The 24,399-nt window shown below is 39.5% G+C and overlaps 1 protein-coding gene and 1 long non-coding RNA gene across 8 annotated transcripts in view; one reads left to right on the forward strand and one right to left on the reverse strand.

Moving 5' to 3' along the window:
* Positions 1–24,399, reverse strand: part of LOC147378514 (uncharacterized) — a 50,070-nt gene that overhangs the window by 25,451 nt on the left and 220 nt on the right. For 3 of the 7 annotated variants that reach the window (XR_015147545.1, XM_086357458.1, XM_086357452.1), the window contains exon 2: positions 23,732–23,821. Coding sequence is in view for 2 of the 7 variants with exons in the window: in XM_086357458.1 (XP_086213584.1) it covers positions 23,732–23,821 (90 nt within the window). In the remaining 5 variants the exon portion in view is untranslated. Of the gene's footprint in view, positions 1–8,416; positions 8,560–23,731; positions 23,822–24,266; positions 24,371–24,399 lie in introns of those variants that run through there. The other 4 variants (XR_015147547.1, XR_015147546.1, XR_015147548.1 and 1 more) reach the window with 3 other exon arrangements.
* Positions 22,454–23,651, forward strand: LOC147378515 (uncharacterized). The gene is made up of 2 exons (XR_015147574.1): positions 22,454–22,510; positions 22,813–23,651. It is a non-coding gene; the product is annotated as an uncharacterized LOC147378515 (long non-coding RNA).

The raw sequence follows: 24,399 nt of genomic DNA on the forward strand, positions 1-24,399 counted from the left end.
TTTTTTCTTGACTCACTGCCTGTTTCAATTAGTTATTGCTGCACCGTAAACCCCCAAATCAACCACATATTTCTCACAAGTCTATGGGTTCGCTGAATGTTTCTGTTATTTGAGCTGTTCTTGCCAGGGCCCACTTGTGCATCTGAAATTAGCTGCAGGTCAGCTGAGCAGCTTTACTGATGTTGGCTGGGTTCCTTACATATCTAGAGCCACAGCAGGGACAGGTGGGCTAACTTAGTTCTATTCGCTGTGGTCTCATCCTTCAGTTTGCTGTTATCCCCAGTGGCAGTGTCTGTCTCCAAAAGAGAGAGATGCCTCTTAAGGACTGGCACATTGTCAATTCCACCACATTCTTTAAACCAAAGCAAAATACAAGGCTAGCCCAGATTTGAGGTGGATAAATAGAATCTATCTCTTGATGGGAGATATGCTTCAAAGTCAGATATGTCACAAAAGGCATAGGTACATGGAGAGACAGAAAATGGAATCATGTTTATAATCAATCTGCCATACTGACCTGGCTAAGATTTCCAATACAATAGTAATTAGGAGGGTTAACAGTAAGACTCTTATTTTTTCCCCAATCTCAAAGGGAAAACTTTCAGTATTTCACCAAATGATTGCTATCTCTTCTATATGTAGGAGAGTTTTTTCTTTATAAGGAGATGTTTGATTTTATCAAATACTTGGTTTTTGTGTGTATTTAAATTACCTATGAATTTTCTCCTCTATTTTGATAAATAGTGAGTTATGCTGATTTTCTAATGTGAATAAATCTGCATTCTTATATACAACTCTATCAGGTTGTATTATCCTTTTACGTATTGCTACATTTGATTTGTTCATTTTTTAAAAAAATTTTTATAGCTCTGCTCATGATAAAATTGGCATGTAAAATTTTAATTCTCATAATATCCAATCTGTCTTTCTTTGGAATAGTTGGTATAAGCATGACAATAATCCCTTCTTAAAATTTTTTTTAATTTACTAAGGGAGCTGTTTGTGCCTACAATTTTTTATAAGGGAAAATATTAATTATGGAATAAATTTCTTTATTAAATGACTATTCATATTTTCTATTTCTTTCTCTGTCAGTTTTGGTAGGTTTCCTTTTTCAAGGAATTTGTCCATTTCTTCTACATTTTTCAGATTTGTTTAGAATTGTTCAAAAACTATCTTAAGATATTTTTTATATTGTAGAATCTACAGTAAAGGTCTACTTTTTCATTTGTGATAACTTGTGTTCCCTCTCTTTTTCCTTGACTAGTCTTTTCAGGTTTATCAATTTTATTAGTCTTTTAAGGAACACAACTTTTGATTTTGTTCATCCTTTTTAGTATCTATTTGATTTCTATTTTACAAACTTTTCCTGCTATAGTTATTATATCTTTTCTTTGATATAATTTGCTGTTATTTTTCCTAACTTTTTAGAATTTTATGACTTCCTTTCTAATATATTCATTTAAGCTATCACTTCCCTCTAAGTATAAAATTAGCAGCAACATACAAGTATTTTTTATTATTGAAAGTGAAAGTTGTTCTGTCATGTCCAGCTCTTTACGACCTCATGGACTATAGCCTCCCAGGCTCCTCTTTCCATGGAATTGTCCAGACAAGAATACTGGAGTGGATAGCCATTCCCTTCTGGGATCTTCCCAACCCAGGGATTCAACCCAGGAATCAAACCCAGGTCTCCCACATTGCACTGGATTCTTTACCGTCCCAGGAATTGAACTGGGGTCTCCTGCATTGCAGGCAGATTCTTTACCAGCTGAACTACCAAGGAAGCCCATTTTTTTCTGTTGGGCTCAAAACATTTTCATTCCTTTTATAATCTTTTTTAAATAAGATTTTTGGAATTTTATTTATTAATTTCTAAACATACAGGCATTTTCTCTTCTTTTTGTTTTTGAACCTAGCTTAATTGTGTTATGGCCAAAGAATTAATTTACTATGATTTGTTGAGACTTTCAGTTCAGTCACTCAGTCATGTCCAACTCTTTGTGACCCCACGAACCACAGCACGCCAGGCCTCCCTATCTATCACCAACTCCCAGAGTCTACCCAAACCCATGTCCATTGAGTCAGTGATGCCATCCAACCATCATCCTCTGTCATCCCCTTCTCCTCCTGCCCATGGCTTAGCATATGCTTTTTGGAATAAAACTTTTATAAATAGTCCATATATACTTTAAAATTAGGTGTGTTCTACAGCCTTTAATTTATACACAGTAGTTCAAATTTCGGAGAAGGCAATGGCACCCCACTCCAGTACTCTTGCCTGGAAAATCCCATGGAAGGAGGAGTCTGGTGGGCTGTAGTCCATGGGGTCCCTAAGAGTCGGACACGACTGAGCGACTTCACTTTCACTTTTCACTTTCCTGCATTGGAGAAGAAAATGGCAACCCACTCCAGTGTTCTTGCCTGGAGAATCCCAGGGATGGGGGAGCCTGGTGGCTGCCGTCTATGGGGTCACAGAGTCGGACATGACTGAAGTGACTTAGCAGCAGCAGCAGCAGCAATTCAAGTTTGACAGTTGTCATCTTCCCACTCTTACTGATTTTTTGACTGCTTCTGTTAGTTGTTAGTTGTTAAGAGAAATATGTTACAATCTCCCTCTGTGATTGTGAATTTGCCTATTCCTTTTTATTTTTGTCAATTTTTTTCTTTTTACATTCTGAGGCTATGTTATTAGGCATATACACACACACTCTTATAGTTACCCAAGAAATTACAGTGTGTACCCTTGACTTATCAAAATCTAATATTACTTATGCTACTTATACCCTCTTCTTAGATAATGCAAGAATCCAAGGACCTTAAAACACTATTCACAGTATCTATCTTTTGATCATATTCCTTGACTATATTCCCACTGTTATGAGGTATCTTAATTTAACACGTATTTTATATCCCACAAGACATTATTATTGTTTTCATGTCTGTTCATTTTTTCCCACATCTCTGACCTTCTGTTCTAGAATCTGATTCCTTCTGCCTAGAGTTTCCTTTAGTGTGAGTCTGCTGCTATAAGGTTTTGTTCAACTGAAAATATCGTTATTTGACCTTAGTTCTTGAAGGATATTTTTGATTAGTGTATAATGCTATATTGGTAGTTATTTTCTCTTAGAACTTTATTTTTTTTTTCTCTCTTAGAACTTTAAAGACAACACTTTATCTTCTGGTTCTCATTGTATCTGTTGAAAGGTCAGCTTTAGCCAAATTGTTCTTTTGAAGGTAATCTGTCTTTTTCCATGGCTGCTTTTATGGTTTCCCCTCTCTTTGGTTTCCAACAGTTTTACTAGATATGGTTCTCATTCATATTTTCTTCCTGTCTTAGTTATTATTTATTTCATGATGGAAATTATATGTACAAAGTTGTTTGTAAAGGTAATTGGAGGCTCAGAATAGTATTCTCTTCCTCCATAAGGCAGTAATATTTGCTGGGGCATGAATAAATCAGGACAACTTTAATCCAACTTCAGAGTCTGGGACGGTTGGAAATGGACCTGCAGTCCCTGTGAGAGCAGCTGCATCTGGTTCCCTATCTGCTAGAGGGGAGCTCTTTGCAATCCAAGTCAGAGTATGTGTGCATGTGTTGGAGGTTAGATGTTTAAGAGTCCAACTTTTGTCCCATTGGCCCCACACTGCTCAACCTAACAGCTTCTTCTTCTTAGTTGTCTGTTCTGGAATTGGCAAATGTCTCCCAGAAAAAAAGTTACCCCCAGTGCTGAGCTATCCTCTTAGAATTGCTGTCTTCTCCTAGACCTTGGTTCAGTATTTCTTTACTCTCTTGCTAGCTTTCCAGTGCCTTTAGTTAGGTATTTTAAAATTTTTTTTCTTAATTTACTATTTGACCTCAAAAAAAGGCAGTTTGAATTACCTATTTCTTAATGACTGGAAGCAGATACTTTCTTTTTCCACTTTTCATCTTCCAGAAATATGTTAAAATCATTTCCCTTGACAATTCCGTCTTTGAGTTTATTCCCATGACAAATTTGCATTTATTCTTTTCAGTTCTTCTTTACTGCCATTTAAATGAGATCTCGGGCTTCCCTTGTGGCTCAGCTGGTAAAGAATCCACCTGCAATGCAGGAGACCTGGGTTCGATCCCTGGGTTGGGAAGATCCCCTGGAGAAGGAAAAGGCTACCCACTCCAGTATTCTGGCCTGGAGAATTCCGTGGATGAGTCCATGGGGTTGAAGACAGTTGGACACAACTGAGAGACTTTCACTTCACTTCACTTCACTTCAAATGAGATCTCAAGAAATAGAACAAATGTGTGAATGCTTTATTTGCTTTGTTGTAACTTTTCCTACTTAAGTGTTAGTCACTCAAGAGTGTCTGACACTTTGCAACCCCATGGACCATAGCCCACCAGGCTCCTCTGTCCATGGAATTCTCCAGGCTGGAATACTGGACTGGGTTGCCATTCCCTTCTCCAGGGGATCTTCCCGACCCAGGGATTGAATCCAGGTCTCCTGCATTGCAGGCAGATTCTTTACTATCTGAGCAATAGGGAAACCCAGTGCTCTGCTTAAAATTATGTAAATGATTTTAAATTATTTACAAATATTAGTATTTGAACTTCCATTTTTATGACAGCTTTATTGAGATAAGTTTCACATACCATATAATTCACCCTTTTAAAGTGTACAGTTCAATAAATTTGAACTATTATTAAAAATAAATGATTGTTCTATACCTCATGACTAACCTCCAGATATTACTGTTTCAAGACACTATTACTGAGCTGATCTAGGAGCTTACAATATAGAAAGGAAAATGTGACACATGGATAAATATTTATTAGGAAATGGCAGAGTAGTAATATTAGAGGACAGAACCTAAAGGAATGTTTCATGAAGGTATCAGTATTCATCCTGAATCTTGAATAGTGAAGCAGCAGGAAAATTCAGGTTCTTTTCTGGTTTGATTAGTGCATAGAACATATATAATAGGTAAAACTAGAGACATTGATTATAGAGAACTTTGAATGTTGTGCTAGGGAGTCTGTACTCTACTGGCAAAAAGAAACCACTGGAGACTTTGTTCAGAGAAATGCCATAAACAGAGCTGGGATTTGGCAAAGGCTTGTTGGCAGTAGTGTAAAGGGGAGAAGTGAGCAGCAAGATCAGCTGGAAGTCTTACGTGTTAGTTCAGCAAAAGGCAGCAAAGGCCTAGGCGGTGTCAGTGGTAAAGAACCCGCCTGTCAATGCAGGAGATGTAAGAAACATGTATTGGATCCCTGGATCTGGAAGATCCCTTGGAGAAGGGCATAGCACCCCACTCTAGTATTCTTGCCTGGAGAATCCCACGGACAGAGGAGCCTGGAGAGCTACAGTCTATAGGGTTGCACAGAGTCAGACACAACTGAAGCGACTTAGCACACAAGCACGCACCTGAGTGAGAGTATGGAAGGAGAGTAGAAAGGGTATGAAACCAATACCTCCTGCAAAAACGTCATTTATGTGTTGAGTGGTAGGGGATAGGGAAGGAAGGGATAGGGAGGGATAAATTAAAGATGACCCCATGCAGAAGAAACAGGTTAAGGTCTGGAACTGCTCTGTAATTTATTAACTGGATGTCTGGGACAGTCACTTTAGTTTCCTGTGGCAGCTGACCACTTCTCCAGAAGCTTAGTAGGAAAAAGAAGGAAAAGGATAGAAAGTTAATTCAAGAAGATTGTAGGATTATCCAGATTTTTAGGATGGAAGCAATCAGAGACTGCAGAGAAGGAGTAGAATTGAGATTTAGAGTGAAAATGGGAGAGATTTAGTTTTTTATTAATGAAATAGGTGAGATTCAAAAGTGAAAAATCATTGTAATAACTAGACTGCCCTAGACATCAAAGCAGTCATTGAAAAGTGGTTTGTTCAGGGCTGTGAGTGTTGGTTTTTCATACTGTTAATGTTGCTTTGTGGGATTTCATAAGTTATTTAATGCCAGTTCCCTGATAACAAGTAACATAACCTTCAAGAGGAAGAGATTATTATATCATATATATATACATACACATATGTGTGTATGTATATATGTGTGTGTGTGTATATATATATATGTATGTATATATATATATATATAAAATCTTTTTCAAAGTTCAGAGACAATTTCCTAAAATAAATTTTGGGGGATTTCTTTTTTATTTACATATGGGACCCCTTTTCTATGTAGCTATTATTGAATTATGATAGTCTTCATCCTAAGTCAAATTTGTGTGAAGTAGAAGCTTTTTTTTCAGACTTTAAATGTTTTATTTTGTATTGAGGTATAGCTGATTGACAATGTTGTGGTAGTTTCAGGTGAACAGCAAAGGGACTCAGCCGTGCATATAAATGTATCCATTTCCCCCCAAAACTCCCTTCCATCCAGCCTGGCACATAACATTGAGTAGAGTTTCATGTGCTATACAATACGTCCTTGTTGGTTATCCATTTTTCATATAGCAATATGTACATGACGTTTCCAGACTCCCTAACTATTCCTTTCCCCCAGCAAAACAATAAGTTGGTTTTCTAAGTCTGGGAGTCTCTTTCTGTTTTGTAAGTAAGTTCACTTGTATCATTTCTTTTTAGATTCCATATAAGTGATGTCATATCATATTTTTCCTTCCCTGTCTGACTTACTTCACTCAGTATGACACTCTCTACGTCCATCCATGTTGCTGCAAATAGCATTATTTCATTATTTTCAATGGATGAGTAATATTCCATTCAGAGAAGGCAATGGCACCCCACTCCAGTACTCTTGCCTGGAAAACCCCATGGACGGAGGAGCCTGGTAGGCTGCAGTCCATGGGGTCGCTAAGAGTCGGACACGACTGAGCGACTTCCCTTTCACTTTTCACTTTCATGCATTGGAGAAGGAAATGGCAACCCACTCCAGTGTTCTTGCCTGGAGAATCCCAGGGACGGCAGAGCCTGATGGGCTGCCATCTATGGGGTCGCATAGAGTCGGACACGACTGAAGTCACTTAGCAGAAATATTCCATTGTATATATGTGCCACATTTTCCTTATCCATTCCTCTGTCGGTGGACATTTAGGTTGCTTCCATGTCTTGGCTATTGTAAATAGTGCTGCAATGAATACTGGGGTGCATATATCCTTTCAGATCATGTTTTTCTCTGGATATATGCCCAGGAGTGGGACTGCAGGGTCATATAGTAGCTATGTTTTTAGTTTTATAAGGAACCTCCTGACTGTTCTCCATAGTGGTTGTATCAGTTTACATTCCCACCAACAGCGCAGGAGGGTTTCCTTGTGTGAAGTAGAAATTTTAAAGGGATGTTGAGATATTTCCTCTTAAATATTTTCTTATTTGTATCCATGACTTGCTCACAGTACTGTGTCTAATAAGACCCAGTGGTTTAAATCATTTGATCCATTGAGGACCTCTCAATAAAGTCAGACTAGTTATTGATCAGGCTAATTGGTTGAAAGACTGACCCAGCTATACATAAACACCAGTTTGGCTATTTTTATTGAAGTGCCCAGTCAAATCAGGCTTTCATTGTAATAAACTTATGTTAAGGTAGAGAAGGATTTTGTGCATTTACACACGACATTACATGAACCAGTGACAACCTGGGGAGAGCCTGTGCTTATTTATTTAGTTGCATAATGTTTCCCACTTACGTAAACCTCTACTGTTTACTGTTCTCCAAACCAGCCAGCAAAGAATGCTAGTCTTTTGAGTCACACAGAATGTTTTCTTCATTCACACACTCTTGTAGATTTACTGAGCCACATACAGTTCAAAACAAAAGGAAGGGAACAAAATAAAACAACAAAAGAGGTTTGATTTGCCAAGAAAATATTTCTACAAATTAACCTTCCTTGACATCACCGGATAGTTGAATGTCACTTGCTAGACTTCGGGACATAAAACTGACATGTCACTGCCCTGTACGCACAAAGGTTCTATTTTGGGATAGTTATTAAGACTTAGAAAATCTCTAGGCCAATCTACTCTTTTCACAGATGACAGAGCAGAGGTCCAGGGACTTGCCCTGGGGTCACACAGGGAGGCAGTGACAGAGTAGAGGGAAGAATCTAAGTCAATTTATTCTGTGTTCTAGGCTCTTTGTACCAAACTGTCAGGCTTCCTGGTTATGTCATACTGTCTAAGATCTGCCTCACTTGTACACGGAACAGATATCTCTTAGAAAAGAGATGTTCTTTCCAAAAATATTTCTCTAACTCTCCAAATGTATAAGATGTTGATACCAGACCTAGTGCCTGGCAACAACTTCACAGATATTTACAGATATAATCGAGGACATCTAAAGCCATTTTTGAAATTTAAATATTTAGTGCATTTATTTAACACAATTTCACTGGCGTTCTCCTATCAAATCTTCACACCAGCTATGTTAAGTAGGTGAAAAGTATAAACCGAAAGCTCAGAAAGGTTACCTGACCCTGGTCAGAGAGCTAGGAGGAAGGAGCAATAGGCAATCCAGATGTATCAGAGTCCTATAAGCAAGTTCTTTCCAGGAGCCATGCAGCCTGCATTTCACTGTCCTTTAAGGTACATTGGTAGTTAAATGACGATCCACCTGGGACAGATAGCCAAAATGCAGTTTAATATATAATATCCCGATGCTTTCATTTAATCTTTATCTGAGAATAATTGAACTGGCATGTATTGAGTACCCGTTATATGCCAAATCTTGGGCTTTACCCCCTAATGCTCCATTTAATCTTCACAGTAATCTGTTAGATAGATGTTATCATCATCATTAGTAGCATTTTTACAGGAAACTGAGGTGTGGAAATGTTCAGCACAGTCCAATGGGGCAGTATTTGAAAAAAACTTGAAGCTTCAGACAGCTATTAACTTATGAAATATGAAATTACTGAATGTCTGGAGGCAGTGTGGAATAGCCTCAGCAGGAATTTGCAGAGATATCCTGGATTTCTTGGTGAAAATTAACAAAACAATGGGAAAGATGATGGTGAGCCTTCTGTTTGAAGACCACCTAAGCCATCTTTTATCCAAAAGAAGGGTGCATTAAACTCTCTTGTCACAATCTACATTTCTGTTGTGATTAGTTTCTCAGATGTGCTAACTTCTGAGAGCTGGTACTAAAGCAAGGAACCAAGAAAAACAAACTTTTTGGAGACTGACAGGCAGTAAAAAGTCTGGGGTGTGTTATGCAAAGGCAGCCATAGGCAGTAGTTCTAACTGCTAGAACCTAAGCTAAAAAACACTGTTGATAAAATAGATAACTAACTGATCATTGACTGTGGAAGGAGGAAGGCACTATGGGGTGCTTAGCAGCTCACCAAGCACACTTCAGAAAAGAGGGGAGAAAACATGGTCAAAGAGGACAAAGAGGGTAGGAGCTGGGACAGAATCTCTTTAAAACTGTAGTTTTTTCATCTGTCCAGTGAGGGCATTGGGCTCCTCCATGGGGCCTATGCCTGGGTTTCCAAGGACCCTCAATCAGTAGCTTCCTTGGCTTTTCCTGAACCAGCATGAAATCCCAAGACTTTATGTCCTGAAATCCAGCATCCTACATTCACTTCCAGATTTGGATCCTGCCAATCAACAACCATCAAACCACTGAAGCACCTATTCAGTACACTAGGTCTCTCCAGTTACTGACTACTATTCTAACATCTTTATTCTGTTTATATTTAATATGTTTGGGTGACTTAGCACCTTTAAAAAATTATTAGCAAATTCACATCTTTTCCCCATTATTTATACTTACAAGCTAGATATAACAAGAAATAATTCTTATTAAATACTGTAAGAGTTTGAAGTTCTACAAGGCCTCCACAGGGTATTTCTGTCAGTACACACTTAATAACTACTGCAGACAAGCCTAGGCATTTTGGATCAGGTTAGTTTCTTGTTATATGTGGTGATGATCCTCTCAACAGAAGCAAAATCAGTCAGCAAGGAAATGTTTGATAGATTTAATTGAAATAGTATAAAAAAACTTGTTTTCAGTTCTTGTTTTCACTGGGGTTCACTCCTTTCCCCTAGCAAGTAGACAAGGGGGTAGGTTTTGTCACTGATGTGAAAAACTAGTCTTGATTTCACTTCTTGTCCTACCTGACCTCTCCCCCACCCCTATCTGAAGACTGGAGTCATCAAAATAACACACCACACTACGGGTATCCTTAGGAATAAAAGGCTGGGGACAAGGTCATGATTCATAATAGAAACACTTCCCCGTGACCATCATATTGAAAGCTCCAGTTGATCACATTATGTGATGGCAAGTTAAATGTATAATTCATTTGTTTTTGGGGAAACCAATCCTACAATAATGGTACATTTTATGTGTACTGTGTCAGCTAGTGCTAGTTTGGTCAAGAGGCCATATCACTAAGACATTTATAGAACCAGATTCAATGAATCTTAGCAATTGATTCTTCTCTTTGGTGATCTATTATTACTGTGAAGGCAGACAGGCTGATACTGGATTTCAGGACTTCAGAAATAGACTGAAAAGTGAAAAAATTCAGTTGTCCTTCGGGCGATTGTGGTCTGTGACACACCCATCATTATTTGGCTTTTTCCAGTAGCATCAGCATGTTCCCCAAGTCTCAGGAGGACAGAGTTCCCAGATTGAAACCTCAATTTATCAGTCTTGGGTTTGGGCTCTGTAGACATAGCTCCATACCGTAATTCATAGGGAAAAGAGTGGAAAACCTTTAACAAATAGGATAACTGCTTGCTAAATTAAATTTCCCTGACTTAGGAATATATAAGACTTTATGTGGTTCAAATAAAATTCCCTCTGAATTCTCAAGATCTTATTCATGAATAAGAAGAGTCTTATTTGCTTTAGTGGCTTTTCCATATTAAAGATTCAGGAAAATAAGACCTGTCCTCAGAGCCTGAGTGCAGTAATTCATTCATTCTCCATTCTCATAAAACTGTGTGTTCATTAGTTTTTAATGGAAGTCAGCTATGAACTACAGTGCTTTTATTGGGAACAGTTTTCCTTACTGGAGTCCATTTTATATTAGAGAGTAGTACTTTATATTGAATAAAGTATGCTTACAATTTGAAAAGCTATATAATTTAGGCCTTATACAAAGTCAGACTGTCCATAGCACAAATATACATCCATTCTAAAGTAATGAAATATACCTGTACTAGCGCCTTATACTAAAGTATAAAATAACACAAATGTTTCAGTGTGTAGTCCACAAGCTGAAAACTACATGGGAAACATATGGAAAAGAACATAGAAAATTGGGGGAAGAACAGATGATTGTTTGTCCCTAATTCTTAATAGTGAATGTCCTTCCCTTTGGACTTTTCTCTGTTATTGGATAAGAGGAGAGAGCTCCAGGTGAAAATAACAAGGAATAAGAACAGACAAGGCTAAGATGAAAGCAAGTTTGCCAACCATCTGCCAGATGGGAAATACAATTCATGAGCATCTGAGTTGCCCAAGATATTTTAAAGAGAGACATAAGTTGTACATAGAAGATAAACTGGCTGAGTCTCGAACTCAGAAAAATCTCTAAGACCACCTATTGTTAGTTTTTTTAATGTATGAATACATACGTCTCCATTTCTACTTTATAGTCTGAGCTAGAGAAAATGTACTGCAGCATTATTATCCAGGCCTCATTACCTCGTGGTTAATTAGCTAACATTTGTAAAGTGCTTTGAAGATGAAAAGCATCATATAAATGCTAAGAATTATTAAATAATATGAGAGGAAAATCATAAAATAGATACATTGTTAACATTAATTTGTATTTTATCTTTTCTTATTATCTGCTCCCTAGCATTTGACATTTGGGGCTGAACTATATATAAAAGGCTGAGGGAGCTGCCACATTTATTATAGTTGTGAACAGTAGTATTAACCTAGCTCCAAATTAATATCTGCCAAAAATGAGTCCTCGGGTGAAAACAAATAAACTGTCCAGAGAGATCAGCACTTATACTGGTTGAACAGTTAACTAGTTAAACGTTTTGTCTCGTCCAGCAATTAAAAGAAAAGCTATTTTAGTTAATTAAGACACAATTAATAAACATTACTGCTTTATTCAAAACAATGCAAAATGTACTAACGAATAGTAAGGTTAGCCAAACAATTTTGGTGTGAAACATATGATTCTACTTTGCACCCACTGGGTAGCTGCAGATCCCGCCTCTGAATAGCTTAGGATGATATATTACGGGTATATTATGTAATGTTGACTGTTCCCTACTTTTTTGCTGTCATCAAAGCAAGTTAAACTTTTCTTAGAGCTGCATTTCTACTCTCTATCATTGCACCTCCTCCCTCCTCCAATCCTAAATGGACAGAAGGACAGACGGAGGGAAACTGGCCTTAGACAGTCTGGCAGTCTGCCAGGGACTGATCTTGAAGGAAGGAAAAGCTATAGTCAAATAATCTTAAAATATGCTCTATCAGGAATGCTTTCGATAAAACAGGAAATAATAGATCAAGTACATCCAGAGTATTTGCAAAGTGCTTAATTGGGTAAAGGCAAATTAAACTCTTCTCATCACAGCAATGTCCTTATTGTAAAGCCAACTTCTATAATACTAAAGTTAATCCCAAGTCCTGTTACAGGAAACTCATCCTTATTAAAGTAACATTAAGTGCTCCCTTTTTATTGATCTTCCCCTTCAGCTTAATGATAGAAACTTACTGATGTTTTAATAATAACCTCACAAGCTTTATCTCATCGTACTTTGCCTTGGTACTAAAAGATGCAGTGGAAACTAACTTAGCATAAACATTTTGCAGATGTCTTTAAAGGCCGGGGGAGGTGGAAAAAAAAAGATTCAATTGAGCTGCGTGTTAACAAAGATGGCTGAAAAACTAAAAGATAAAAGGGAGGCTCCAGTGTGAACATCAAAGAATTGTTAATGACAAGAAATACCATTAGGGTTAGCATCTCTTTTGTTTCAACCCTCTCACACCTGCAATGTGTGGTGAGCTAAGCCTTTGTTCCAAAATCTGAATTACCTCCATTAGCATTTATAGAAAAATGGTTGCAAAACAACAGAAACATACTTTTGGCTCTCCCCTTTTGCTTGAAAAGTCAGAAATTAGGTGTCTATGCATTCTCTTCTAGTTGTTGGGTATAACTATAGAAGCTCTAGGTGTAAGGTAATGGTGGCAAATAAGCTTCGTTGAAATGTGAGAATAGCTTTGTAACTAAGAAAGAGAGGTAACAGAAGCAACAAGGAGAAGCTCACATAAGCAGCTCAAGCATTAGCAATAGCAAAATCAGAGCGTGAAATTCAGATTAGCCCTCCCCAGGCTGTGAGAGGAAGGGGGTATTGCAAGACTTGGCATGGCTAAAGGTGTAACCTGTTTTATTTGGCCCCTGAAAAATTTTAACAGATGGTGGGACCAGCTGTCTTTTTCAGCCATTTAATAAACTCTTTGGTGGTAACAGTTTGGAAAGTGGGGGTTTTTTGTTTTAGGCCAGAGGAGAAAATAAAGAAATCTGTCCCAAATTGTCTTTGCCAAGTAGTAAATGAAAAGTTAAAGGGGAAAAATCTAGTCAACTAGCTTATTGTCATTGTATCTTTTAAGGAATTTGTTCAGAAACAAATTCCTCTCTGCCAAATTAGATGACTAACTACCAGCAAAATGTATTTTATATCGGTATCTATCTAGGATTGTGTCTTTATCTGAGATTTAATTTGGGTCTTTAAAAAAGAGCTGCCTGGTTATTGTGTTTAATGCTCATTCACAAATAACACTTAAGGCAACTATCCACAGCATTACAAAAGAAGCAAACTAAACATTTATTAGAAATTAGTGCTCATAAGCAGTAAATACTTTGTCATAATGAATATCCTCCAACTTACGTCATTAGTCTAAAATGGCATGGACTCCTCCTAATCACGTCTTGTAAATAAGAGAGCCCAGCTCCAGACCTTAGGAACGGGAACAATGTTCATGTCATTTTCAGGACAGGACCTAAGAGATTTTCTTTTGTGCCTAAAATATTTTGTAAAATTGGCAGTCTTCCCCACTAAATGGCAACTCTCGATTATGGGAGAGTTTATTTACAAAGCGTCTCCCCTGATTGGCCGTAAACACACTCTTTTTGCAAATTTCCATGATTCCTGGATGAGCAACAGTCACTTTCATTTGACAAAGCTTTATTTTGTCCACTGGCTTATCAGAATCCTAGAGTGTTTATGTCAAATAAATTGCAACAATAAAATATAAATTCTTATTAAATTGGCAGAAATGAGATACACATTTTTAGATGTCTAAAACCGTATGCAACATTCATTGTATTTTAGTAAATCTCTTTTACTTAGTTTCCTGTTTGCCTCTTTTCGTGACTATTAATCATGTGTGGCTTCTAAACAGTTAGCAAGGGGTAAGTGATGGAGAAAGGTACAGTGAATAATTCTACCTGGAATAAGTTAGTTCCATCATCTTGGATAAGTTCACTTATCCAGCTAGTCACCCAAATTAACAGAATACCATTTCTAATTCCCCAATTATCATGCTTTGTGAAATGCCCTAGGTAAATTACAGTTCTTCCTTAGAGGTACTGTCTCTAGTCTGTAACACCAGATCACCATTCAGGCAATACATTTTTAATGAGCACCTACTATGAGCTGGAGACCCTGAAGTAAACAAGGCAGAAAAGATTCCTGCACTTTTAGAGTTGGTATAACCCCATAACTTCTTCACTGTATAAAGAGGGAGAGAAATGCTATAAACATAAAGACCTCCACCAACTAAAAAAAATATATACATATCTAAATGATGCAGATGAGTCTGACAATTAAATGTGGGGGAGAACAAACTTGGCTTCAACTTTCAATGAGAAACCACTAAGGAAGAGAGGGAGAAGCAATTACATGTTTTTCCTAGCAAGCCTTAGCAAAGCCTCTGGCTTTTCATTCTGTTATTTCGTTTTCTAATCACTGGTTTCACATGGACATCATAAGGTCCTCACTAAACTATGATCATACAGAAATTATATGCATTGTCCTTATACATCACAGAGTGTTTTTCTAAATTATTGAGAGTAAACAAGTAGGCAAAACAATTTTAAATGGAACTTTGTGCATGCATGCTCAGTTACTTCAGTGGTGGCCAACTCTTTGTGACCCCATGGACTGTAGCTCTCCAGGCTCCTCTGTCCATGGGATTCTCCAGGCAAAAATAACGGAGTGGGTCGCCATGCCCTCCTCCAGGGACCTTCCCAACCCAGGGACCAAACACATGTCTTCTGCATTGCAGGTGGGTTCCTTACTGCTGAGACACCCACATGGAGCTTTACTTTACAGAAACAGAAGCATTAACACTGCATCTGAAAATCAGGTTGATCTCATAACTGGAGGGTAGATTCTATTATTTAATTACAGTCCCTACCTCAAAAATTTCAATACCTTTATTTCTGTCTTATAAGCCACTTATAAGTATCAAAATCAATTTAAATACTGATACCAATTCACTAGATTTTCCAGAATGTAGAAATGTTCCTCGTGAATACAAGAATGAGGAAATTCATGGATTTTAAATGTGCTGGAGAATTCCTCTGTTTCTCTAGAGAGTATTATACTTCTATTTTTCTTTGCTGCTGCTGCTGCTGCTAAGTCGCTTCAGTCGTGTCCGACTCTGTGCGACCCCATAGACGGCAGCCCACCAGGCTCCCCAGTCCCTGGGATTCTCCAGGCAAGAAAACCAGAGTGGGTTGCCATTTCCTTCTCCAATGCATGAAAGTGAAAGGTGAAAGTGAAGTCGCTCAGTCATGTCCGACTCAGCGACCCCATGGACTGCAGCCTACCAGGCTCCTCCATCCATGGGATTTTCCAAGCAAGAGTACTGGAGTGGGATGCCATTGCCTTCTCCGTATTTTTCTTTGAATAACATCAAAATCAACAGGGGATATAGGATTAGTGAACAATGCAGAATCTGGGACTAGTTACCATTTTAAATGTCTTCGGGTTAACAGAGTTAGGATCCCTGTCTGTCATCAAAGGAAGCATCCAGAGGATGCTGCCTTGGCCGTGGTCTCTGCCTCTCACTGCCGTGGTAGCCCAGCTCACTGCCACAGTTGCCAGGGAGGTCACTGGCAGTGGCTATGGCCCAAGCAGTGACCAGCAGAGAAACCCATGGCAAAGGGAGCAACCCTAGGAATAATCTCCATGACACCCAAGTAGCAGTTCTTGTCATAGACAAAGTCCATATATTTATGCTTCTTTAATGCTCTCCCATAAATAAATGCTCTCTATGACATAATTTTTCTTTCTAAGCAATCTCCTGAGATAGGTAACTGTAACATTCCTAGCAAAAACAAAAGCAAAATTTTATTCTAATGAAAAGCTAGACGTGATGAAATAATAAAGTCCATTTAAAAGTAATAAATAAATATTTACTTATAAACTTCCTTAGAGTTGTCAGGAAACATCATTAATTTCAGAATCCTGCAAATATCCAGGAAACTGTGAAATTTTTAAAAAATAGTGCAAGAATTCTGTTTATATTAAGCATTTTCTAAGAAGGTAATTTTTTTTTCCCTAAATTGTATAATCAGTAACAGTTAAACTCTAAACATTTAAAGGACTAGTTTACAACATTGTTTTAACTCGTTATACTCCAATACAAAATTTTAAAAAAATTTTTTTTAATTTTAATAAAGCACTAGTGTATCAAATTAGTTAACAAATTAGAAGTTCATGCAAAATTAAATTATTTCTAGTTTAATTGCTATATTAATATAATTACAAACACTCAAAAGGGATGGAATACTTGTCAAAATAGTTCTGTTTCATTAGTAGCATTCAAAAGATATGTATTAAATATTTGCTGTGTGCCAGACAGAACAGTACACAAAATAGATACTATTCATTTCATACAAAAGCTAAAAAAAAAAAAAATACTGAAGGTGACAGGGAGGGAAAAAAGAAGAAAACAAGGAAAAGGAAAATACAGAAGAAAAAAGATATTAAAGTATGCTATCAAATTTCTAAAAAATAATAGAATTTTACTGGTACCAGATTACACAAAATTTTTAAAAATGAAATAGGCAAGTAAAACATGAAATAAACACAGGTGTATATAAAGTGTGAAAGTGTTAATCACTCAGTCATGTCTGACTCTGCGACCCCATGGACCATAGCCTGACAGGCTCCTCTGTCCGTGCAGTTATCTAGGCAAGAATACTGGAGTGGGGTGCCATTTCCTTCTCCAGGGGATCTTTCCAACCCAGGGATCAAACCCAGGTCTCCTGCATTGCAGGCAGATTCTTTACCATTTGAGCCAATATTATGTATTTCTTAAGGATAAAGCTGAAATTTCAAATTACTAGGTAAATGATTCAATTAATAGTGCTGGAAAAATTAAACTTTTGGAAAAAATTGAAAAGAACGTTCTTTGTCAAGAACTGGGACAGTCTCACATTTGTATTCACTTGCAGACTAACAAGTTAGCCTCACATAGCTCCATGGATGTTGTCCAAAGACACGAGAGTGCTGGGGCAGAGACAAAGTACAACAGCAATAGCCAGAAGATCAGCACTTACACTGCTTCCCTGACCCCCAGTTCCCACAGGGCAAAGCAAAGAGGACCAGATGATACTTGTACATATTGTGGGGTATATTCAGAGAGGAACCCCAAACTTAAGGAACTCTTATTTTTTTGTAATGGGTTATAAGCCTGCTTCACCTCTGCCTTGAATGAGGCATTATCTTTACCATATTGGACAACCTATTAACCTACCCTCTGCTCCTAAGGGAACACTGTCCATGTTTTCTCAGGCTGATCACTATGCAAACATCCTTGAAAAGATAATTCAGAACAAAGGCAGTCAGTGCCTCAGCTCATAAGACATGCAGCCACACAAGAGACACATGCAGAATTATCTCCCAGCAGTCATTAGTGTTTTATTGAAGGAGAATTCTAGGTAGATTAAAGAAAGAGTTCAATGCAAGGAAAGAAAGAAAGAAACTGTAAAATCTAAGAGAAAATACATATGAATGCTTCCATAGTTTTTAGGAAGGGGGGACCTTTCTAAATGTATTATCTAAGGCAACTTAAAGGAAAAAGAATAATGCGTTTGACTACATAAAAAGTTAAAGCCTCTTCATATAAAGACACCATTCAGTAAGTTCCACTGCACTGGTAGAATGGGGAGTTATTGTTTCATGGGTGCAGAATTTCAGTTGGGAAGATGACAAAGTTCTGGAGGTGGATAGTAGTAATGGTTGCACAACAATATGAATATATTTAATGCCATTAAACTCTTAAAATGGTTAAAATGGTAAATATTTTATATTGTGCATCATTGTCAACAAAAATATTTTTAAATATTAAAATTCCAGTGTAAGCTAGAAATAACATCTGTTGCATATATGATAAAGGCTAATATTCTTACATTTTTCATTCAACAAATATGTCTTTACTACTATGATGCACTAAGACGTTGTAGTCTTGCTTTCAATATCCACAGCAAGCTCCCATAAACTACTAAGAAAACAAAAAACACCACCCAAAAAAAGAAATGAAGAAAACCATGCACAGGGAGTTTACAAAGAAGATACCTATAGGAAATTGGCACCTATAGGTACAAACTGATACCTATAGGAAAGTGGGTAAGCTCTAGGAATAAAACAGAGATTACAAAAAAAGTACCATTTTTACTTTCAGAATGGCAGTTTTTTTCTTCAAGTTCTCAGTGTCAGAATACTATAGGAAATGTGTACTCTCAAGCTCTGCTGATGGAAGTAAACATTAGCATGGACTTACTGGAACCTTAAGAACCTTAAGACAGTTCTTACCCATTACCCCCTGATAGGGATGCAACCTGCGAGAATGGTCTGAGATATGTGGGGTCACCACTTATCAGCGGGTAAAATATCCTTGGAAACTCAGCTCAGTTTAATCAGTCTATGTGTGGAGGGTCTGGCTCTGAAGGACTGATAAAATATAACCCAATAGTTTGCAGAATATTTTAGGTCAAGAGCTGTTCCTTCTTGTGAAGCCACAAAAGTCCATGAAACACAGAGGGAAGGCCCCAGCTCCTCCTTTTCCAGCTCCCCAACCCGATACACCTTTGTGCACCTCTGCTGAACTCCTAAGCTTTTAGATAAATTGAAACCTCTGCCTACCTAATCTTGCAGAAGACAAACTTATGAAACAGGATACCATTTTTTTTTTTTTTTTGGCCACACCATACAACATGTGGGATCTTAGTTTCCTGATCAGGAATCAAACCTGTGCCCCCTGCATTGGAAGTCTGGGGTCTTAACCACAGGACTGCCAGGGAAGTCCCCCAGTTTATTGTCCATAGGAAAACCTACTATGCAAATTCTGAGAAGGTCAACTTAAGATGACTGGGGAGGATGAAGTCAAGGGGTTAGAGGAAAGGTAGTCAGGTTTCTCAAGGTGCTGGCGAGACCTACCTCATTACAACCATGGCAGGCCAAGCTCAGTGCTTGCATAGCCCCAAGCTCCAGTTCAAGCTCACCAATCACAGTCTCTGAGAGCGGGGCCCAGGAGACTGAGCCGAGGTACTCTCTCCAAACACGGCCCCCGTGAGGGAGAGGGCATGGAGTTAAGATGGCCTGGTGCACTAGCGGCATCAGCTATCCTTTCCCCACTGGATATGTTTTCCTGGAAGGCAGGAATGCTTATTTCAGGCTGGCTGAGCACCACCTTCTCATGACAGACAAATGCTTCATTCTTCAAGATAGTCTTCAATATTCATGTCACCATAAACCTCTGACCTTACAACATTGTCTCAGGGCAGGCAAAACACCGGTAAACATCCTGTGTTCACTTTAGTACTCTTGCCTGGAAAATCCCATGGACAGAGGAGCCTGGTGGGCTGAAGTCCATAGGATCGCGAAGAGTCAGACATGACTGAGCGACTTCACTTTCACTTTTCACTTTCATGCATTGGAGAAGGAAATGGCAACCCACTCCAGTGTTCTTGCCTGGAGAATCCCAGGGACGGGGGAGCCTGGTGGGCTGCCGTCTATGGGGTCGCACAGTTAGACACGACTGACGTGACTTAGCAGCAGCAGCAGCAGCCTGTGTTAGTCACATGTTCAAATGCTGGTTCAAGAAGAACCATCGGTTTCATCACAAGTAATTTCTTGATCGTTTGAGAGATTTCCAAAGGTATAATAATCTCATACATGCTTAGGTTATTTAAATTTCAGAGAGAGATCTTTTATTACATTGCTAATTTTGGCTATACACTCCAGCTGCTGTTGCTGCTGCTGCTAAGTCGCTTCAGTCGTGTCCGACTCTGTGTGACGCCAGAGGCAGCAGCCCCCCAGGCTCCCCCGTCCCTGGGATTCTCCAGGCAAGAACACTGGAGTGGGTTGCCATTCCTTCTCCAATGCATGAAACTGAAAAGTGAAAGTGAAGTCGCTGAGTCATGTCCGACCCTCAGCGACCCCATGGACTGCAGCCCACCAGGCTCCACCATCCATGGGATTTTCCAGGCAAGAGTACTGGAGTGGGGTGCCATTGCCTTCTCTGACACTCCAGTTAGGTTCTGAAAAATCTCGGTATATTAATAAAAATCAATACTAAAATTGAACTCCTAAAGGAAAACAAAAACAAGATACTTCAACACTCCTTTCCTTCCTGGCAATCTATTTTCTTTGACTGAAATAAAAACTTATAAAGAAAAGTTAATGTCCAGGGCACTGCTCTTTTGACTTCATTTCTGACAGCAGAATTCAGAGCCTAAAACTTTGCATTAATTATACTATTCTTTTGATAATAAGAGATGCATCTAGTTCTTTGAAACTCCATGGCCAGATGGAAGTATAATGTCAATATGACAGTATCTATGAACGTTGTTGGATTGACTGCTCTGGGGACCAGAACTTCAGGTTTCTCTGCAAAGCAGAGTGTAGACAACAGCGAAGGATTCAGCTCTGACTGCCCATTCTGGGTCAGTGAGCCTCAGCCCTGCCTGCTGGGTCCACCAGCTCTGGGTGGAAGGGTAATTTGGTCTCCTCTCGACTTAATCCTCGCCTGTCTGCGGAGAACTCAACAAGGTGCTGATTGTAAGGACAGTTCTGGGTTTCAAACACCTGTCCACTAGGAACTGGACTTACAGCTCCAACTCCTTCCATGCAGCCACAAGACGGACATCAGATGGCAGCAACTTCTGGCCCCTCCTGAGCAGATCGGGTCCACGGTGTCCAATGGCTCCCTGCTACAGCTTGGCCATTTTCCGGATACTTATCAGAATGTGGAATTTTGAATGTCAACTAAAATAGCAAAAATCTTTTTCATAAAGCCTTGCCAGAATCACAGGCAACATGGCTTCAGTTTCCTTTCATTGGATTCTCACAATAATCCTTTATTCTCATTGTATTTATTTATATATATTTAAATTTTTAATTAACAGTAAGTTGTGCATTTTTCTGAGCCCTTCACATTTATGAACTGTTTTAGTCACTATAACCCTATAAGGTAGATGCTATTATTATCCCCCTGGTACAGATGAGAAAAATGAGGCACAGAGAGGTTAAGTAAAGTGTCCGTGGTCACACAGCAATAAGTGGTAGAGCTGGATTCACACCCAGGCAGTCTGGCTCCAGGCCTAAGGTATAACATCAATTATTTTCCTCATTTTCCAGATAAGCTCAGGCACTAGAGGTTACTTGATTTACTCCGAGTCATGCAGCTTGAACTTGCCTCTTCTAACGTTAAGTCCCAGTTTGTCCTTCTCTTTCTGCTCTGACAGCTTCATGATCATGATACTGGTGTTGGAGCCCTGTCTGCGTCCTCCCAGCCTGACATGTTCATTCCCAGGGCTCACTCAGTTACCGTCACAGCCTTGACACTCCCAGCACAAGTGTCAGTGACTGACTAGAGGCTCTGCCCAGGCTGCCTTTACCTCAACCACCCAGAATAAGCAGGGGAGCAGGACCTTCTCAGAGAGTAAACTGGGGGCTCAGTCCTTTCCTGCCACATGCCGTAACAGGACCCTTGGTTCATTTATTTGTTCTTTCATTCCACATACATTGAATGGCAACCTACTGACAAGCACCATGTCAGGCCCTGGAGATTCATTGGTAGGCAGGACACGTGCCAGGGAGCCACCAAGGAGCCCATGGTGTACATACAGTGGAGGCAATTCCAGCGTCTGACAGGAAGTGTCATAAAAAAGCGAATGCGTTGCAGAGCTCAGCAAGGGGCAGACCTTGGAAGGCTCTCAGGAGGAAGCACCCTCTCTCATGTTAGCTCTCAGCAGTCCACAGCAAGATATCACTGCAAAGTTCACTAAGGCTTGTGCATAGGACCTGAGGGGAGGTGTTCAAAAGGCCCTTGAGGAGTTTTAAGCCAGGAACTGACATGACCTAAATTCAGTTCCCAGCAGAATAATTGTGTGCTAGCATGCACTGAGTTATTAATGTGTCCTCTACATGAATTATATTTATCTTCAACTTGGGCTGTTTTAACAGAATACTATAGGCTGAGAAGGTTAAACAACAGAAATTCATTTTTCACAGCTCTGTAGGAAGTCTGGGCAAGTCAAAGATCATGGCACTGACCAAGTCTGTTCCTGGTAAGAGCACTCTTCCTGGTTTACAGAGGGACCCTGTCCTGCTGCATCCTCATGAGGCTGGGTGGGAGGGTGCGGGGCAAGTTCCCTGGTCTCTTCCTATAGCAGAGACCATCATGGGGCTCCACCCTCACAACCTCATCTAAACCTAACTGTCTCCTAAAGGTCCACTTCCAGGTAGCATCACATGGAAAGTTAGGGCTTCAAAGTATGAACTTGGGGTTACACAACATGCAGTCCAGAACAATATTCACTGCATGCTCACCCGAGAACTACGAAGTTGGTTTTACTGTCCCATTTTATAGGTGAGCTACTGAGGCATAAAGTGGTGAAGCCAGGATTTGAGCCCAGGCAGTCTGACTGCAGCACCTGCGCTCTCATTTCTCCTCTACACCCCATACCGCACAGCGCAACGTCACACAGAGTATCTTCCAAATGTTTGAGACATGTGGTAGCTACTTCTTCAGTTTTCCTTGGTCCAAGAGCTCTTAGCCCAGCTTCCCACCGGAATGACCTGAAGTTTCACAAAAATGTATCCCAAAGAAATAAAAACGTATATCCTCCAAAACCCTGTACATGAATGTTTATAGAAGCCTTGTTTGTGATCATCAAAAATGGAAAATAATCAAGAAGTGAGTGGGTAAACCGTGTCACAGCCATGCAATGCAACAGTGCTCAGCAGGAAAAAGGAACACACTATTGATACATGCCGCCTCTCGAATGGCTCCCACTCAAAGGCATTATGTCAAGTAAACAGCCCATCTCAGAAGGTTACATACTGTATGATTCCATTTATATAACATTCTCAGAAAGACACAGTTAGGTGAAGAACATATAAGTGATTCCCAGGGTTGGTTGGCGAGGGGCAGCAGCTAGGTGTGGCTGTGAAGGGTAGCAGGAAGGAGGCCCGCGGAGCTGAAATGGTTCTGTATCATGAGTGCTGTTGGGGTCACACTAATCTACATATGTGATCAAATGACATAGAACTACTCGTACGCATTGGACTGGTGTCCATTTTCTGGTCTTATGTGTTATACTTAGGTAATAGCTGGATGAAGGGTACATGGGGCATCTCTGCACTGTTTTGGCAATGTCTTATGAAGCTGTAATTATTTTTAAATAAAACATTTCTTTAAAATCCCAATGCCTGAGCCTCACAGATTCTGATTTAGTGTGTCTGGGTGCGGCCTGAGTGTCATGAAAATTTTCCTAAATGATTCTTACCTGCAGCCAGAGTTGAGCACCTTTGAGCCAGTACCTGGAATCCTATGGTTGCAGGCACTCTTTGAGTTGAGCTGTTATCTTCAAGAGGCCCTAAATGAATGTAAGAGAAAGTTTATGAGATGCTCTAGCTGTCACCTGGCAGAGGACGTGTCCCCGAAAGGCAGGACAACAGACAGATCCTCATTAATTATGACGGGAGGAAGGGATGTCCTAAAGCAGGGGGGAATTAGATGATCTGAAGCTCTTGGAGGTTTCGAAGACTTTCAGTGGAAACCTGAGCTGCCAGCTGCCAAGTATAAGTGCTTGATTTCATTAAATTCCCAATTTGCTCACTTGGCTGAGCTCCTTGGGGATGTTGCCTCTGCAAGGCTTAACCCAGGTGCTCACAGATGGATCCTGAGTCCTGCCTTAAGACCTTCCTCCCCTTCTGGAGGCCCCAGTTCCCAGGTACAGTTTCAAGTCTCTGTCTATTTAATCTTTTTCCCACCGCCTCATAGGAAGGCTCCTGAGTCCCAGATGGCCCACACTGACTTACCAGGTGATGAGCTGTCTCTGGGACGGATCTCACACAGAAAGGTGCCAAGTGTGTTTCCACCACCCTGAAACCCGGCGTACGTTAAGCTTTTCCAAGGGGTTCCTAAATTGGTATTGATTAATGCAGGAAATCA

Source organism: Bos grunniens, chromosome 2 (genome assembly GCF_055505025.1).
Source record: "Bos grunniens cultivar Pamir isolate PY7600 chromosome 2, Bosgru_T2T1.0, whole genome shotgun sequence".
NCBI lineage: Eukaryota > Metazoa > Chordata > Mammalia > Artiodactyla > Bovidae > Bos > Bos grunniens.